This window comes from Trichosurus vulpecula, chromosome 2, assembly GCF_011100635.1.
Source record: "Trichosurus vulpecula isolate mTriVul1 chromosome 2, mTriVul1.pri, whole genome shotgun sequence".
Classification (NCBI taxonomy): Eukaryota; Metazoa; Chordata; class Mammalia; order Diprotodontia; family Phalangeridae; genus Trichosurus; species Trichosurus vulpecula.
Window position 1 is genome coordinate 45,932,072 of NC_050574.1, and position 19,253 is coordinate 45,951,324.

The 19,253-nt window shown below is 37.0% G+C and overlaps 1 protein-coding gene across 2 annotated transcripts in view; it reads left to right on the plus strand.

Annotated features, from left to right (window-relative positions):
- Positions 1-19,253, plus strand: part of PRDM2 (PR/SET domain 2) — a 210,939-nt gene that overhangs the window by 44,439 nt on the left and 147,247 nt on the right. For both annotated transcript variants that reach the window (XM_036747096.1, XM_036747094.1), the window contains exons 3-4: positions 1,713-1,830; positions 7,282-7,385. In XM_036747096.1, the coding sequence (XP_036602991.1) occupies positions 1,713-1,830; positions 7,282-7,385 (222 nt within the window). The remainder of the gene's footprint in view (positions 1-1,712; positions 1,831-7,281; positions 7,386-19,253) is intronic.

Genomic DNA, 19,253 nt, shown 5'->3' on the forward strand with positions numbered 1-19,253 from the left:
GGAATGGTAGTGGTGGATATGTGTATGTATGATGTGCTTCTTTATTTTGACTCAATTTATAATTTTATTTTTGTATTCCTCAGTGAGGAAGTTCCCTCCATTAACACAGATCAGCACCTTTGTCATATGTATGCAAATGGTTCCCAGATATATAATGTTAATGCCTAACCATTCTCCTAAGTTCCAGTTCTCAATCACCAATTGTCTTGGTCATCTTTAACTGGAATGTCTCGTAGACATTTCAAACACAATGTGTCCAAAATAGCATTCTTTAATATCTCCACCCCACCCCCTTCCGAACTTCCCTGTTACTGTTGAGTGTACTGTCATCCTCCCCAGTCACCGAGGCTTGCAGTGTCAGTTGTCCTTGTCTTCTCAGTCATCCCGCATGTAAAATCCATTTTCTAAATATTTTCATTTCAACTTTCAACACCAACCCTTGTGTGCTTCCCCTTTTCTTGAGACTAACATAGCCACCAGACTAATTCAGGCCTTTACTGCTCCTTGACTGGACCATGGTCTTCTGGACTCTTTTCTCCCAACACTAATCCATCCTGCAGCCAGCTGCCAAAGTGATTTTCCCAAAGTACAGGTTTGTCTATGTTACATTCTCTTATCACTTGGTGGTTACCTGTTACCTCCAAGATCAGATATAAAGTCTTTGGCTTTAATGCTTGTCATAACCTGGTTCCTTTGTACCTTTCTGGTCCTCTCCTCCACACAATCTATGATCCAGCTCCAGGGGCTTCTTTGCTTTACTTCCCACACATGATCTGCATCATGTTTGCATGCCTGTGCACTGCCTGGCCCTAGTGCCTGGGAAGCAAGGCCTCTCATCTCTTTCTCTTCACTTGGCTTCCTTTAAGACTCAGCCCTTTCTTCAGGAAGCCTTGCCCACTTCCCCTCTCCTTTCCTCTCAGGCTCGGCAGCCTTCCCCTCTGAAGATTCCTTTCCATGTCTTCTGTATATATATTTATATGGACCTCATTACTTTTGGTTTTCTCCACCACTAGAAAGTGAGCTTGTGTCCTCAGTGCTTAGCATAGTGTCAGGCACACAGTAAATGCTTTAATAAATGCTTTTTGACTGGGGGCCCTGAGAAGTTGTCACTTGCCTGTGGTGACAGCCAATATAAATCAGAGACATGAAGCCAAGTCTTCCTGGTTTAGAGGATTGTTTTCTATCCATAATGCCAGGTTTACCTCTCTATATTATGGGAAAATTTAATGTAATTGGGTATTGTAATGCTAAATCATAAGCCTTTAGTTACTTATGTCCTAATGTCTTTTTTTTTCCCCTTCCATTTTTAAAGTGTGACATAAGCTACTGGGTACTGTGATTAAAAGTGAACTTTTGTAATATTTGACTGTTGGGTTAAGTGGACATTAAAGGCAGTTTGATAAAATAGCCTATTTATTTAAATAACTAGCGTTTATTAATGTAATGTGCCAAGCACTGTGCTGTAGAATGAGTTAGAGGTAAAAAGCCATGATTGAATTATTAAAACTCTTTTGTTGACTGTTTGGAGACCCATAAACAAATAGTGGGAAACAGCAAAGCAACTATTGGAGTACCTTACAGCATATTTTACTTGGGGTGCCTGCTTCAGATTTCTCTTTTGTTTTTTAACTTTCTACTTAATTAAACTTGAATAGGTTAAACTTTTTGGATTTTTTCTTCTGATATGATCTTTCTGTTTTTTCGCTTTATAGAACACTCTTGAGTCTTTGGAAGCCCCGGAAACTCTGGCTGATGTACCTGAACATGTGTTTCGAGGGCTTCCTGAGGAAGTGAGGCTTTTTCCATCTGCTGTTGACAAGACACGGATTGGTGAGTTGTCACAGTTAGGAAGAAACATTAGACAAAGAATTTAGCAAAAAAAAAAAAGTAGCCTTGGAGTGCTGTGTAATTTTTCAGATTTTAAGGTAAGGGAATTATCTACATATTTATTGTTTGACTTGAACAGATGGAAGTGGTTATGAGTTTTGTAACCTGCATCTCAGGTTGAAAATGAATTAAAATGGGGCCAGCTAGATGGCACAGTGAGAAGAGCACCAGCCCTGGAGTCAGGAGGACCTGAGTTCAAATCTGTTCTCAGATACTTGACACACTTACTAGCTGTGTGACCTTGGGCAAGTCACGTAACTCCAATTGCCCTGCCTTTACCCCTCAAGAAAATGAATAAAAATGAGGCAGGAAACTTTAAAAAGTTACGTTAAAAAGAAGATAAATGAGAGTATTTGCTGCCTAAAAATTGTGTGGTTGTGGTTGTGGTTTGGCCTTTGTTCTTGAAGAGTACCATGAGAGGGAGATGATGACATGACTTGCAGTTGACTTTGATTTGAGTGAAGGAAGGCTGTGCAAGGTCCCCAGCCTCACTTTCTCCTCCAGAGCCATCTGGATCCAGTGGCCAGATATCTATCAGGGCAAATGGAGATGGCCTAGGATGCAGTGGGTGACCTTGGCCCTTTTAAGCTGAGGTCTTCTCAAGTTCTCACTTTGAGTGAGGCCACCCCCATTCACTGAATAGGCCTCTTTAAGAAGTGAGTCAAAGGATGGCCCCTTTAATTGAAAAAAAAAAATCAAACTGGGAGGGGAAGACCCTCAGGGTTGCTGGACAAAAGAGAAACCATTACCATTGACATTCACTCAGGGGAGGGGGGGGCCCAAAAAATAACCGTTAAGTGGTGCTTGGGCCAGGACCTGTTGTGTCCAAATAAGATTATGTCAAAGTACTTTAAAAGTTTCTCTTTGAATGTAAAATGGTAATGACAGCCCAGTCCTTTATAATTTTCACTGTGCTATCATAAATATTACTCAAATATCATAGCTGTTCTCATAATAATCTTGTACCTTGGGCAGGGCAGGTATTTCTGAACAGATAAGAAAACTGGTTTAATTAGAAACTTATTAGGAATTCAACACATCCAGAATCCCAGAATTGCAACAAAACAGTTGATTCTCCTGATAAGATAATGAGAAGAAAGTGGATTGGTAATACAATTAGAGGAATTCAGCTAGTAAAAAGAGTTAACTGGTAATCATGGTTAGTGTTTCTAGTTTCTAGCATTATCCCCAAGGGATCTGCTCTAGCCTTGTTCTCTCCCAGAGCTGTGGGGATGGATAGATCTAGTGAGGGTTTTTTAAAGATGGGGGAGGTAGAGACATGGTTGTAGGCAGTAAGGGATGAGCCTGCAGACAGGGAGAGGTTGAAAATAAGTGGAGATGGGGGAGGGGCAGTCTACTGGAAGAGATGGTATAGAATGAGATCACTTGGGCATGTAGAGGAATCGACCCTGTAACCAGGAGTAAACCACTTTTTATGTGAGACAGAGTGAAGGAGGAAATTAAGATTATATAGAAAAGATATCAATAAAAATTGAAAATTTGTATATGTTCTAGAAGTTCCCCAGCTCAAACCTCTTTGGCCAATGTTTTACAGATTCCATTTGCTTCCACATCTCAAAATTGGGAGACCTGCCTTCTCAGACCTGCAGTACTTCTCGTGTTATCTGTAGTTTTTCAAAACTCAGAGTGCCAGTAGTTCAGCAAGTTTATCCTCTATGTGTGGGGTGAGACCACCTGCCAGCGATTAATTAAAAAAAGTCAGAGGTCTCTCAAATTTAGAAACAGAAAAACTTATTACGATCCCACATGAAAGGGCCCCACCACCACTGGCCTTTTGCTCTCATTGGTGGAGTCTAGGCTCACAATTTCTTGGAAATCTACTACCCCAGGTACAATTTAGCCAATGCCAAACTTTTAAAGACACTTCTTTCGTTATTTGGTGAGGACACGGTTCAGGTGATTTTTGTCATTTGAAACTTAGGCCTAGCTGTCAATCAGAAGCCCTGAGCCATGCGGAATGGTCCCCACCCCTCTTCATTCCACTCAACTCACCGAGAGGCTGAGATCCAGATTCCATGAGAGGGCTTCACCATCCCACTCACCTGTTTCTTAAAATACTCAAGATACTCAAGAAAGTACTTGGCAAGGGCCCCAGCAGGCCACCTTCACTGTCAGTGACATCCCCCCCCCCCCATGAGCTGATCCCTTCTTAGATCCTTATCCCCAACAAAGCTAAAAAAACAACACAGCTCTTATCTCCCTTTGTCTTCCTCACCAGTCTCAGCATGCCTGGAGCTTACACACTGCTGATGCTAGTCTTGTCACACCATGTCATAGTTTGGTGTCCATACCAAATTTAAAATTTGAGTTGGTTGGTCAATTTCCTTCTCATCCTTTTCTGACTCTTTAGGCAGCATCCTCTTTCTTCCTCATTGTAGTTGTTCCTCTTTGTGACTTCAGAATTTCAGTCTTGAGAACTTCCTATCCCTTCTGGTCTGAATTTCTATAAAGGTAGCCTACAAGACCCCAATTATCCTTTACCTAGATTCTTTGAAATTTACTTCTAAACTTGGTGTCATTAAATGTTAGTAAGAGCAAATCAGATTGAAATATACTTGAGTTGGGACTATGGAATTGACATATAAAATTTAGATGAACATCAGAAGCAGAATGGGAGAAAGGACCTTAATAAGAGGATATATTCCAGCTTGCCCCAAATGACATGAAAATGTATTCTCTTATACTTTTTATCTCAGTATAATATAACAAATCATTACCATGCATATGTAAGTACATTACTATGCACACAAATTGTGAAGTATAAGCGTACAGCTTAAGCAGCGTGAACCAAGCCAGGGTCTCTCTCTCCTGGCCTTGCCTGATGACCTTGGCCAAGTCAAAGAACCCTCAAACAGCAGAGTTAGAGGAGAGTTCAGATCATCTTTTCTAGGCCCCTGCCTAAAGCACATCTCATCACCTGTCTCTATAGGCTTTTGCTCAGGCTGTCCCCCAGGGCTGAAATGCTCTCTTGCCTCACCTCTGCTATTGAGAATAAATTTCTGGCTCCTTTCAAAGCTCAACCTCCTATACAAAGCTTGTCTTCCAGTTGCTGTTTCCTTCCTCTGAAATGACTTTGTATTTATATGTGTGTACTTCTTGTTTCCCCCAATAGAATGGAATCTATTTCAGGTCAGGGACTGTTTTGTTTATATTTTCATATTTCCATTGCTTAGGATAAAGCCTGGCACTTAGTGGACACTTAATGCTTTTTCAATGAATAGCTGTTTAGAGACAGGAACCAAAGAAATCTCAAAAGGCCTTGATCCAGTGAGATAAACTCTGGGGATAAATGTAAATTCTTATCTCTTGGGTTGAAAACAAAACAAAAGTGAACAAACTTCTCATGGCTGTTTAGGAGATCTTCAGTGGACCATAAGCTTAACATGAGTCAGCAGTGTGGTATGGAAACCAAAAAAGTTTATTTGATCTTGAGCTGCACTGAGAGTCATAACTTTCAAGAATAAGGAGATTATAGCCCTGGTGTACTCTGCCTCTCAGATTACACTGAGAATATTTTTTTTTTGTTTTGGGTGTTAAATTTTAAGTTGGAGCATATCCAAGGAAAGGCTAGAACCAGGAAGGTGTAGGACCTACAATTCTTGAGGTATGAGGATCCTTTGAAAGAATCAAAGGTGTTTGACCTAAAGAAGATGTGTGTGTGTGTGTGTGTGTGTGTGTGTGTGTGTGTGTCTCTCTCTCTCTCTCTCTCTCTCTCTCTCTCTCTCTCTCTCTCTCTTTCTGTCTCTCCCTGGGACATGTAGCTGTCTTCCAAGAGTGCCTAACATAATGTTAAATCAGTGTTTGAATTAGTCGATAAAATATGTGAAGGAAATTAATATGAGAGAGGGATCAGATGTATTCTGTTTGCAGACAGCAGAGCTGGGAACCGTGGGCTGATACTGCAAAGAAGCAAATTTAAGCTTGAGACAAGACAAAACTTGCTAACTGAGCTATCCCAAAGTATATTGGGTCCTCTTTTATTGAATGTCTTTAAAGGAAAGATTGGGTGGATATCACGGTTGTTTTGTTTTGGATACCAGTTGTCCTAATTGATGTATAAGATTCTTTTTAAGTCTGGCATTATCTGATTAATAAGAAGAGTTAATTTATACTTTAATGATAAAATTTCAGCTGTAAAATATAACAATTGAATGAGTAAACTCACCTTAAATTTGTTGACAATTAATACTTATCAAATAAAACCATGAGATTACAGGAAAATTTGAATTGTACTGAATCAACCAAGTAATAAGGCATTCTGGATAGAAGATTTTTCAAATTATTCCATAGGTTCATAAGCTTTAAAGTTGTAAAGGGATCTTATCTACTGTAATGCCCTTGTTTTATGGAGAAAATATAGACCCAAAGAGTAGAAGTGAATTTTAACTCAGTTTCACATGGTTAATAATAGTAGCACAACTGGAATTTGAATTTGACTCCTTTGCCTTCAGATTTTGATTGAGGGTTTATAAGTACTAAGACTATTTGTAGTTAAACTATTTTTCATGGAAATATTGCAAAATGTGATTTTGTGCTAGATCTCTATTTGCTAGTTAGGATTTTGTATGAAATAACCGCATGAAAGATGGAGGACCCAAGGGCCCTCCCTGAGGAGGAAAATACATGTTCTCTAGGGCAGCCTGGACTTTGACACTCCCGTGGGCTGCCTGGGAGGGTCTTTTGGGGAAGCTTTCTTCCTACTTTGCTCTGGATGGATGGGGCTGGATAAGTAAGGTGGTACTTTATTAAAATACTGTCTTATGACTTTAATTTTGTTTTTACAGTTTTTGATCAAACTAAATTTATGAACGAGTCAACATTGGCCAGTGAATTACACAGCTATGGAAAGATTCCTTAAGTGGTGGATCCAGTTTTGTTTAGCTTTTAGATGTGACCCATTCCTATTTAAAGATATTCTATAATCATGACCATTAAGATTGAATATCATTAATTTATATAGTGAAAGGCTTCCAGTTGATGATAAGGTGATTTGTGTATACTAAGTTGTCTTATAAAATATTTCTTTAAATTAATAATAATTTGGACCTTTTATGTATCCATAATGGATTAAAATCATTTTAAAGCAAGAATTTGTCTAAATATTTGCCCTTAAATATAATATGGTTCTGTTTAAAATATAACATTTAGTTTTGTGATATAAAATTTGTACTTTTGGTATATTTAAAATATTTGTGCTTTTTTTCTTTATCATAAAATGAATTTTTTGTTGAGCCATTTTGTTAATGAAATATTACTTTTATGCTATGCTAGCCTTTTATGATCTATCCTTGTTTACTTTATGAAACTTGAATTATTTTTACTCTTTAAAAACCCAGTAACCCAATCATATTGTTGCTGATTTTTACCTAATAGGTGTCTGGGCTGCAAAGTCAATTTTAAAAGGGAAAAAGTTTGGCCCATTTATTGGTGACAAGAAGAAAAGATCTCAAGTGAAGAACAATGTGTACATGTGGGAGGTGAGTATTCACTTGGTTCTGAGCCAAGCTGTCGATAAGGGTTGTGTGGATTCTTTTTTAACATTTGATTTCTTTTCCTTCTGAAGATTTGGTATTTCTTAACATATTTAGGAATGTTTACATTAAGTGAAATGTTGTTCCTTGGAGCACAAATAAGAGATTGTATAATTATTTTCCTTCACGAGGCTGAAACTTAGCCATATTCTGCACTAAGAATCAACTGTGGTTTTATGTTTAGTCCTAGGCTTTGCAGTAAGATCTCAGTCCACTATGAAATGGTCTGTCACTTTATAGGGCTGTATCTATGTGCTGTGAAAAACATTTGGTACAAGTTTAAAAGTTTTTAGGAATTCAAGAATTATGAGAAATTAATATATAAGACTTTCTTGAATTTCAAAGGAAATAGTATTTTGGTATTTTTCTTTTCCTTTAGCACTACAGATGTTTAAAAAGTACAGAGTCTTTTCAAAAAGGGTATTTCCTCTTGTTCTCTTTTTCCCATTCCCCTTATAATTTTTTTAATAGGGAAACTGATTTAATTTAAAATATGTATGTAAATATATACACACACTCCATACATAAAATGTATATGCATAATATTATTGTTATAATGAGTCTATTAGGTTGTATTCTCAGCACTTAGCACAATACCTGTCATATAGCAAGTACTAAATAATGTTTGCTTTTGGTAATTTTACTGACCGTAATATTAAGAATAATGACCTGCAATTATATAGTGCTTTAGGTGGTACAAGTATTCTTACCTCGTTAGAGATGAGGAAATGGGGGTTCAAGGAGGATGTTAAGGACACAGATTTAGTAAGTTTTGGAGTGGAGACTTTTAACCCAAGTCTTCTGGCTCCTGCATGAAGTGCTGTATCTTTTATAATGTGCTAAGGAAGCATCTTTTCGCAGAAAATGGCAGGAGTAGATGAGCTCTCTAGGACTCTCCAGAGCTCATCCAGAGAGTTCAAAGAAATAATGAAGATAGAGGACTGGAGAGTGAAGTGGGGAGAAGGCCCACTTTTAGGGGCTAGGAGTGAAATGAAGATCAGTGGGTGAAAGAGGTAGAAAGGGAGCAGTGAGAAAGGGTGGAAAGGAGGAGGAAACATCAGGCCGCATAAACCGGGAGAAGAGGGAACACAAGAAGTAGGATGTGTATCAGTGTCACGTGTCGCTGTGAGGTTAATTAAACAACATTTTGGAAATATTTTGTTATGGTAATTAATATTTTGACCTAGCAATTTAAAATAAGGACAACATTTGGGTTTACTGATTTGTATTAGATGATAAATATTATTTAGTTTCGGGAGAAATTCTCCTCCTCCCCTCCCCCCCAAAAAAAAGAAAGAAAAAAGAAGGAAAAGGATAGAGTCAGGAAATTGCCAGGCCTTTTTTTTTTTAATTAAAATACAAATGATCGAGAGAATCTGGTTGGATGAAGCTTAGCACACATGGAAAGAAAATTAGGGCCTTAAATGCTGGCCAAGGAATTTGTAAGCGGTAGTGAGCCATGGAATATTTTTAAGTAGGGGGATATGTCAGATCTTTGTAGACGAAAGATTAAACTGGCTCTGGTATGGAGGAAGGATTGAGTGGGAGAGAATGGGAGTGGGAAAACCAGTTATCTATCTTAATAGTTGAGGCAGAATAAGAACAGCAAAAGAAATCCAAGATACAGATTTCTAAATAGAAAGGGTGCTTAAAATCCTAATTATATGGAAATTTATGGATAGTATCATTCTGTAGTATAATGACCAAGTTTCTAGATTATTTGCTGTTTGTTGAGTTAAGATGATTGAAACAGTGGAGAGGACACATAAGAGAAAGCAAGAATGTGTTCAATAATATTAAACCTCTATGCTAGCCCCTCAGATTTAGCAGAAGAATTCTCTGAATTAGAGAATAGCTCAAATAATAAAGAAGTCATATCTTGGAGAATTGGTTATAGTGTGACTGAAAGAGCAATAAAGTTGGTTTTAGAAAACTTGGATTCTGATTTCTGTTTTGACTCTGTCTCTCTCTCTCTGTCTCTATTTTTTACGTATATGTTTTTTTACTTTGCCTCAGTCACAGATCCTCAGAGCAACTTGCTTCACTTACCCTCTCTCTCTCTCTTAGAAGTGTATGTAGTGAAGCCTTTCCTGATCTCTTGGTTGCCAGTCCCTCTCCACTGTTATGCTTTAATATTTTGTGTGTATGTGTAAGTGTATGCATATATGTATGTACTAACTTTTATTTATGTGGCATATGTTTTATTATGTACTTATCTCCCTATTAGAATGTAAGTTCATTGACAACAGGAATTGCTTAATTCTTTGTATTTATATCTCCAATGCCTCATAGAACCTGACATGTAGTAGACACTTAATAAATACTTATTGATTGAGGGATTTGTAAGGTAAGGGGTTTGGTTTAAGTGATCACTCAGGTTCTTTTCAGCTCCAAATTGTATTGTCATCTTCCCTGTTTTGTATTATTCTTTTGCCAAAGTAAGATTATTTCTGAAAGTTGTGAGAATCCAAACCTTTAGGATGAGGTTTTCAATGGATAGTACGAATATAAATAGCAGTGAAGTTTGTTTTTATTGCATGAGGATTTTATCTCAGGTGTGTACAGATAAGCTTTCATTACAACAGATTCAAAATTGCTCCATCTAAAATATTTCAGTTAATTGGAAGTTGGTGGTAATAAATGCATTGATACATTTGCTTGAAGTGAGATGCAAAAAGTTGCTGTCTATTTGCCCTGCCCACAGACAAGGGAAAAAATAAAGTAGGTAGAAGAAAGCAGTTAGAATACTGACAAAAGAAAAGAAAAAGTTTTTTACCTACTTTGTCAGTGCTGCCATGCAGGAAGGTTTTTGTTTTCCCCGTTCTCCTCTCTTTCCATATTCAGGCTCCTGGATGGTTGTTTATGTAGGCTTTCTTTTGATTAGTAGCTTGGAGTCTTCAAGGGGAGGAGAGGGTTAGAGAGATGAAAGGAAATGGAATAGCTTAGTTCTCTTTTCTTCTCAGCCTTCATTTTTCACCTGGAAAATAAAATTAGAATTTTAAAATACTGGAATAGACCTTAGAGATCATCCTCTTTGAACCTGTTTTTAAAAAATCTGTAAAATGGGGATAAAATTACTATAGTATCTCCCATGGTGGTTGTGAAGCTCAACTTGGGGTGGGAGGGAGAAAGGGAGAATGTTGTTAGAGGCGTGTCTTTGCTATGATGGAGAGAGTGCTGGCTTTGGAGTCAGAAATTCCCAAGTTTGAATCCTGCTTCTGATAGTTCCTAGTTGTGTGAGCCTGGGAAAGTTACTTAAAGTTATTTAACTTCTGTTTGCCTTAGTTTCTTCATCTGTAAAATTGGAATAATGAGAGCACCTGCCTCTCAGGAGTGATATGAAAATCAGATAAGACAATACAGTCAATCTTCAACTTAACGTTAAAGAAATGTTCCTAGAAAATGGCACAAAAGTGAAAAATATGAATGTTGATATAATGGGGAATAGAGGGTTAGATTCCTGTGACTACCGAAAACTATAATCTTTTGGTAGAGATTGTTAAAAATGTACTTTTCTGCATATAATCCTTTATAACAAAACATTAAGTCTGATAATACATACTTTTTCTAACACAATTAACTATGAAATAACCCGTGAAGTACAATACAGAAAATAAAATTGGTAACATGCAAGTAATGCTATTAATTCTATGAATTTTTTTTTTAAATTTCTTTATTTATTTTTAGTTTACCACACACGGTTCTACATAGTTTTGAGTTCCAGATTTTCTCCCCTCCCTCCCCCCTCCCTCCCCAAGATGGCATGGAATCTCATATAACTGTCATGTATAACTTCGCATTGAATTAATTTATGCACTAGTCAAGTCGTGGAGAAGAATTTTGACCAATGGAATGAATCATGAGAAAGAAGAAACAGAACCAAAAAAAAAAAAAAACCCAAAAAAACAAAAGAGAAGCAAAAAAAAGGCGATCATGTAGTGCGCCTCGATCTGTATTCAAACTTCACAGTTCTTTCTCTATGAATTTTTCAATGCTAGTAATTTCCTTGAATTCTATGACCTTTTGTGCTAACACCTCAGTTAAAAAAAAATAAAAACATGGATTTTAGACAACATTTACTTTTCGTAACACGTATCTACAGTGTCATAAATACAGCAAATAAGATTCTTAAGACTAAAACATTTCTTATCCTGAATTTTACCTCCCACTGTGTTAAATGGCTACGTAAGGGCATCGTACTGTATACTATACTGCTGTAAACCTCTCTACCTTGGCTTCCCTCTGAAAACCAAGAAAGAGCATGTTGGGATTCACTGGTCAGTGATGTCTGCTTTGTGCACTGTTTCAGATCCTTAAGGGTCTCAGAGGATGAGAGCATAGCATAACCTAGTAGGATACTAGCTGCTCCACAAACTAATGCACATGGCACCTCTCATTTTTTTCTCTATTGTATGTAAGCGTGAATGTGCAGGGTTACCAATGTGAAAGAAAATGAAGTTACTAATCAGATTACACAAATGTTTGAAGTTGCAAAAGCTAAAAGTGTGAATGTTGAGGATTGACTGTGTAGGTGAAATGCTTTGCAAACCTTCAAATGCTCCAGAAATGTTATCTATTACCTCTCCCAACCTCTGACTTTGAAAAATCCAGAGAGGTTTACATGACGTGTTCAGATGAACCAGTGAAAATGGAGTAGCAAGAATAGAATAAGTAGAAGAAGAAGTATTTATTTAATCACAGAATCTTAGAATTTGGGAATTAGAAGAGACTATTGTGTCCAGTCCATATATACAATCCATATGTACAATCCACTATGACACACACATATGCTGTTAGTACTCTTCTGCTCAAAGTTTTTTGAGGAAAGAGCTCTATAAATTGTTAGGTGCTGTAGAAATCTGAAGTGTCCTGTAGCGTCTTGCCTGTAGTGTTTATCACATTTACCCTGTCTAATGTTGTCACAGTCCAACATTAAGTTTTCCTGGTAGGCTTCATCCCAGTGTGGAAGTGACTGGGGTTGTGAAGGTGTGATAGGACCAGTGTTTTTTTGACTCAGCATCCCTGAATTCCCTAACTTCTCCAGAACGTTCTTAGAGTAGCGTGCACTCACTGTCTCTTCAGCACATCTTACCAGGTTGGAGGCATTTTTTGAATATGGGGCTGGTGCTGGGTTTTGTATCTAATATTCAAGAACCAGCCTTATTAAATGGGAAGAAGCCTATTTCCAGTTTGACTGCAGAGTGTTGAATTTCTTCAATGGCAACAGCTCATAACAGTTTGTACTAAGTGTAGACGTGGACCTGACAAGGGATTGATTAAGTGGAGAAGGCATTGCACAGGTTGTGATTTGCATTGGTGGAGGGACCCACCTTATCATGCATTGGAACATCAAAGTTCTAGAGCCAGGGATGTCACCTATCTGTCTCTTTAAATAGGATAAAACCAGAGAGAAGGCACTAGCATTAAAGGGAATTGGAAAGATTTCTTTCCCAATGTAGAAAATGGGATTTTAGCTAAGACTTGAGGGAAGCCAAGAGACAGAGATGAGGAAAGAGAGATCTAGGTATAGAGAAGAGTCAGAGATGGAGCATCTTGTATGAGGACTAGATTCCTCACTGGGATTTCTAAACAGTTATGACATCACAGGTCTTATCCAACTCTACTCACCCCTTCTCACCATGCCACCCCCTCTCCCTGCCCCTGGAAAGGGAATTACTGTGTGGCAGCTTATTAGTTTAAAATTTTTAATACAAAGCTCAATTTATGGATCCAAGTTTCAGGATTTGAGTGTTGTAACCTAGCATAAATCTGAAATGTGTAGTTTCTATTTTTTGTAATTTCAAAATGTAAATCAATGCATTGTGTCAATGTTGAATTTTAAAAATTGGTTTAAAAAATTTTGAAATAGCTTGTACCTGTCAAGTATCTTTATATTATGAAGGCATATTGTTTCACTTAGTTGCCCAATCCACTTCATTCTGTATATTCTGAGGTTAAGTTTTTAAGATGGTTGTAATGACATGCTGAACACTTTGATACTTTAAAGAATCTGTGATTTTACTGATCAAATGAGATATTTATAACTCATTTTATAAACTTTAAAATGTTATATAAATGTATAAATGGTGGTAATTTTTGTGTGGGTACCTATTCTTTGTACGGATGCAGAATGCAAGCATGAATCCCCTTCCTTACTACCACTGTCTTTTTCATATCCTGTGTGATTCTGGTTCAAGTTTTCTGTACATTTTCTATATGGAATCTACCTGATATGTTGGAAACCTTCTATTCATTCTGTAACAACTGTTTAATTATTTTTATCCTGTGTTCATGTATGTGTTCTTAGTAATGGGAATTAATTAAAGGGGTAATTGTGTGAAAGGATTGTAGAAGTAGAAATGGCAGTTTTGTTAGCAAAAAAGTCTCCAGTACAGAAAGAGCGAGATTTTATAATGTTAAAACTGCATACTAGTGGCCAACCAATTATTGAAAATTTTGGTGAGGGAAAGGTAGGTAATTCAGAAAAATACCTTCAATTATATTCAACAAAAAATTTTAATTATCTCCTACATCCAAGACAGTCTAAAAATTCTTTGTGAACTGGAAATAACATTTCAAATCAGAGGTTCCCAGATTTGGCCTACTGCCACCTTTAAAAAGAATATATTCGGTGCCCCCCTGGGAATCTTTGACCTTTTGATAGTATTTTTTTGAAATTTGTATCATTTCAAAAAAATATACAAAAAATTATGCATCTTAAATTTGATAATTTATTGTAGATTTGTGTTTTTTTTCTTCATTGAAATTTTGATCATGCAATGCTGCATCATGTTAACGTATAGTATCATATTGTAAACAAGTCATTACATGCACGTATTCCTGCCGACGTAAGCTGGACTTCCCGACAAGTTGTCTGCCAACATTTGCTTGTTTTAAGATTTGCCGGTGGACTTGACTACTAATTGGTTATAACTTGGGTTTTGTGTGTTTATTTGGAAAATAATGTAATTACTACAACTTTAACTCATATCATCACAACAGATGAAACATGTGCGAACTGTTTTTCAAAAATTTTCTTTTCTTTTTTCCTTATGATTTCACTGCCCCTTTTTATTCAGTGTTCCCCAATTGCACCTGAAGCTACTGCCATGTCTGCCCTGCCCCCCGCTCCCCACCCCATCATTCCCGTGGAGGCCCCCCCCAGGTGGGGGTATCAACCCACTTTGGTAATCTCTGAATAAGTTGCAATTTGGAAGATGTTTAGCATGATATAACCATGTATAAACTTAATTTCAGTATTAGACTTTTTTTTGGTCAAAAGTTTGCAATATTTGCTTTAATGCCAAACAAATACAATCTAAAATCTAGTTCCATGTAAAATATATTTCTACATTTTGATTTGAAACAAGGACAAAGTAAAAATGCTTGCTCACAGAAATATATGTTGAGAAATGTTGCAATTTTACAATATCTTTTGCTGGGCAATGGAAATTGATTTATTTTTAGCCACCTAACAAATCCATGAAAATGAATAGCTATTCATGATATAAAATATTTACTTTTCTGTTGGCTAGTGACAAGCACTGTATTAAATGATAAATGTACTTGAAGTTCAATTTCATATACTGCTTTAAAATATTTACATATAAACTAACCTTTGTAAGGAAAGAATCTCTTCAGACTTTGTTCTTTTCTACTAGTGGTATACCCAGAACACTCTGACATAGACCCTACTGAAGGACTGGCCAGTTTTGCCAATCATTTCATTTGAAAATCTGCCAGATAGAAGAATAGTACATAAGTGGAGGAAAAGTTTAAATCAGAAAACAACCTTAATATTTCAGTAAGAAGGTTTGTTTTTGCAGAACATTTGTGAGGGTCTATGATAATGTCTAGATGGCTTATAATATGAATGCCCAGTAATCATGGTTTTCAAACAGCCTGGGGTTTGGGTTGCAAAAATGCAGCTGTTTGTAAACAGGTTGATTATATAGCGAATAAGATATGATTATAGGGTAATGGGAATGAGGGAATTTCTCTGGGTGCAGCATATAGAATGAAAATGTTCATGTGTCTGGCCATCTGTTGGGTTTGCCACTAGAATGTTGAACCTGTAGGATGGTTTGGAAACAATTTGATTACAGGTGGAGAAGCTGCAAAAATACATTGTGCTTAGTCAGAAGTGGTCTGAATTTGATGTAATCATTGCATGAACACCAAAATCGTTTTGCAAGTGATCATAACGGTTTCATTTAGCTGCTATGTTTCAAACATGTACATCCTTGTCCCAGGAAAAATATACTTGTAAAATAATTAGGCAGTCATTTACTGCTTCAGGGATCCTTATAGAATTATTAGTTCAAACTACTTGGAATATTGTGAACCCTCAAATGGGAAAGAAACACTGGATCATAAACTTAAAACTGGAAGAGACTTTAGGGGATATCAAGTCCAACCGTTTGGTATTACAGATGAAGAAATTGAGGCAAAGAGAAGTTAAGTGACTTGCTCTGGGTTACATACTGAATATCTGAGCAACATTTGGACTCAGATCTTCCTAAGGCAAAGTCCCATGCTTTATCCACTCCACAACCTAGTTGCCTGAACTTGTAGCCTACATTCTAATTCTGTGAGTCATATATATCTATATGTAGATGACTCCCAAATATACATATTTTAATAAGTATTTAAGTGCTCACTATGTGCCCTGCAGGCACTGGAGATACACGTATAAAGAATGAAACAATCCCTATGTATGTACAACGAACTTGCATTCTAGTGAGGGAGACATAAATATTAAGTGGATAAATACAGATATATGCAAAGTAGTTAAATTCAAAGTAGTTTGGGAGGGAAACTTCTTAATTGTTCTCCTTGTTTTCCCGTCTCTCCTCTTTTCAGTCTGTTCTCCACTTAGCTGCTAAATGGATTTTCTCAAAGCACAGGTTTGACTGTGTTGCTTCCCTGTTCAAGAAGTGTCACTGGCTTGTTATTTTTGCTAGGATAAAATACAAACAACCCTGTTTGGTTTTAAAAAGAAATACATTTCCTGCTGTAAGTAGGAAGCACCTACTTTCTACCTCTCAATAAGTCACTGTTTATTAGACCTGAAAATACAAATGACCTATGTGATAAGCACACCTGAGAAAGATGGAAAAGTTTGGCAGAAGTTAGGTTTAGGCCAACATTCTATGCCATATTCTACAATAAATTCTGAATGAATCTGTGACCCAAATATTAAAGATCTTAGAAAAAAAATTTCGGAGCAACAAATCATATGTCTGGCTTTTGTAGTTCTTTATAATCTTATATGTTATTTGCTGTCACACAGTGTGTGCTGTGGCCAACTTGCTGTTCCCCATGCATAGCATTCCATCTCCTGTAATACTTTATCTGCGCACCTTGGCCTTTTAGAACTTCTAGTTCCCTTCAAGGCCCAGCTTTTTGTCACTACCTTCAAGGGAAATTTTCTTGATTGCTCTAATGATTCTCCCATTCTCTCTGCTCTTCCTCCTCCCCTGTAATTTGTATTCATTATATCTATATCTTGCATTTAACTGTATACATGTTCTATCTCCAGTAGGTTGTAAGCTTATCTGTAGTGAGTCCTTTTATCTTGAATTGTTCATGTCATGGGCATAAATGCTTGTTTTTTTTTTTAGCTAAGATTTTTTATTTTTAGTTTACAACACTCAGTTCCACATGATTTTGAGTTCCATATTTTCTTCCCCCACTCCCCCCTTCCCTCCCCAAGACTGCATGGAATCCAATGTATCTTCTACATATAACTTCGCATTGAACTTATTTACACAAGTTGTAAAGAAGAATTATGACCAATGGAATGAATTATGAGAAAGAAGAAACAAAAGTAAAAAAAATCAAAAACAGAAACAACAGAAACAAAAAATGAAAAAAAAGCCAAGGGAAAAAAAAGGAAAGCAAACAGTGTGCTTCAATCTGCATTCAGATTCCATAGGTCTTTCGCTGGACGTAGATAGCTCTCTCCATCATGAGGTCTTCGGAGTCGACTTTGAACCTTGTATTACTGAGAAGAGCCAAGTCTATCAGGGTTCGTCATCACAGAATCCCTATATCTGTGGTTGTGTATAATGTTCTCCTGGTTCTGCTCCCCTTAGTCAGCATTATATCAAGTAGATTTTTCCAGGTTATTATGAAGTCGGTATCTTCCCCATTTCTTCTAGCACAATAGTATTCCATTACATTCATATTCCACAACTTGTTCAGCCATTCCCCAATTGATGGGCATCCCCTTGATTTCCAATTCTTTGCTACCACAAAAAGAGCTGCTATAAATATTTTTGTACATACGGGTCCTTTTCCCACTTGTGTGGTCTCTTTAGGATACTGCCCTAGGAGTGGTATTGCTGGGTCTTCGAAGGGTGCATAAATGCTTTTTGATGAGTGGTGGCGGATTCAATGAAATAAGAATGGGATTGGGGAACTTCTGTGTGAGAGAATGTGGGATAGAAAAGATTTCACTTCTAAAGCTGAGGGGAAAAGAAAGATGTCGGAGGTGACTTTGTCTAATCTCTTCCTGTAGTTGAGGAATCCACATTGGAAAAGATGAAGTGACTTGACCAGGAACACAGTGGTATGGAGCAGCATGAGTTCCTGACTACATTACTGTCTCCCACAGAAACAAGCTTTGTAGGTGTCGTTAAGGGACTTGTCCGTTGTTCTAGTGCTTGTAAATAAGAAAAGCATAATTCAATCTCTTGTCTCTTAGTTCAGTACTCTTTCCATAATACTACCCTGTCTCATAGTAAAAACATTTCACTCTGAGCTTGGGGTTTCTTCTTACAGATATTTTACTTGTACTGCTTCCCTCTTATCCAAAACTACTTCCTTGAGAAATGAAATTAATACAGGTGGCTTATTTAGAGATGTGGGAAAAAGGGACACTAGGCAAATTCTGCAACGTCATTAAGGCTGTACCTTGCTTTTAACAAACTCGTTATATGAACAACTAGAATTATTTTTTGATACTTAGAAGTGTAATGTTTTTCTTTTGGATTTTTTATATTCAGATCTCAGGCTCAGTTGGCATGCTGGCTATTTGAGTGAATTCTTTGGACATAGTAACTCATGACATCATTAAAAATCCAGCTGATCACTAATTATATATTTCTTTAAAAATTGTACCTTTGGGGTAGAACAGGAGAAGTATTAATCACAGTACAGAAGGATTCCTGTAAATAGCAAAGTAACCAAAAACATTCAAAATATTTAATTTACAAAATCTCTATCTCCACACAGGTTTTTTAGAATTATCTCTGCCTTATTGAATATTGACATACCTGTATCTGCTGCTGCTTTTGCTGTTCAAACTGAAAGCGTAATCTTTTCAGCTCACAGAAAAGGCTCTTCCTTTTTTCTCTCTCCCTCCTCCCCCCCCCCACAATTTTTTTTAAAAGAGTCATTATAAGTCATGGGTGCTTCGTGTAACACATTACTCTTTGGCAATTAAGGAGAAACCTCCCACTCAGATCTGTCAACACAATAGGAATTGGAGTTTTTCTTAGATAATGAAAATCACGAGTCAAAGACACATTTGTCTATGTTTACCATCAGAATTTAAGAATAGAATAGACTGAGAAATGAGGGGGAGAAAACCCCTGCATACTTAGTCTGTGCATTGGTTTTTGGTACCTTTGGATTTTCTTGACTAGTAAGGCAAAGAGAGGATACTCTGAAATTGTCTTTATCGCTTCCTCTAACTGAAAACAGGGAGCCAAGTGGCCATTTCTAATGTTCAGTTGTTACGTGAATCAATGAATCAACTAATAGATACTTGTTTGCTGATTCCCGGCTTCTAGTACTTTCCCCATTTAC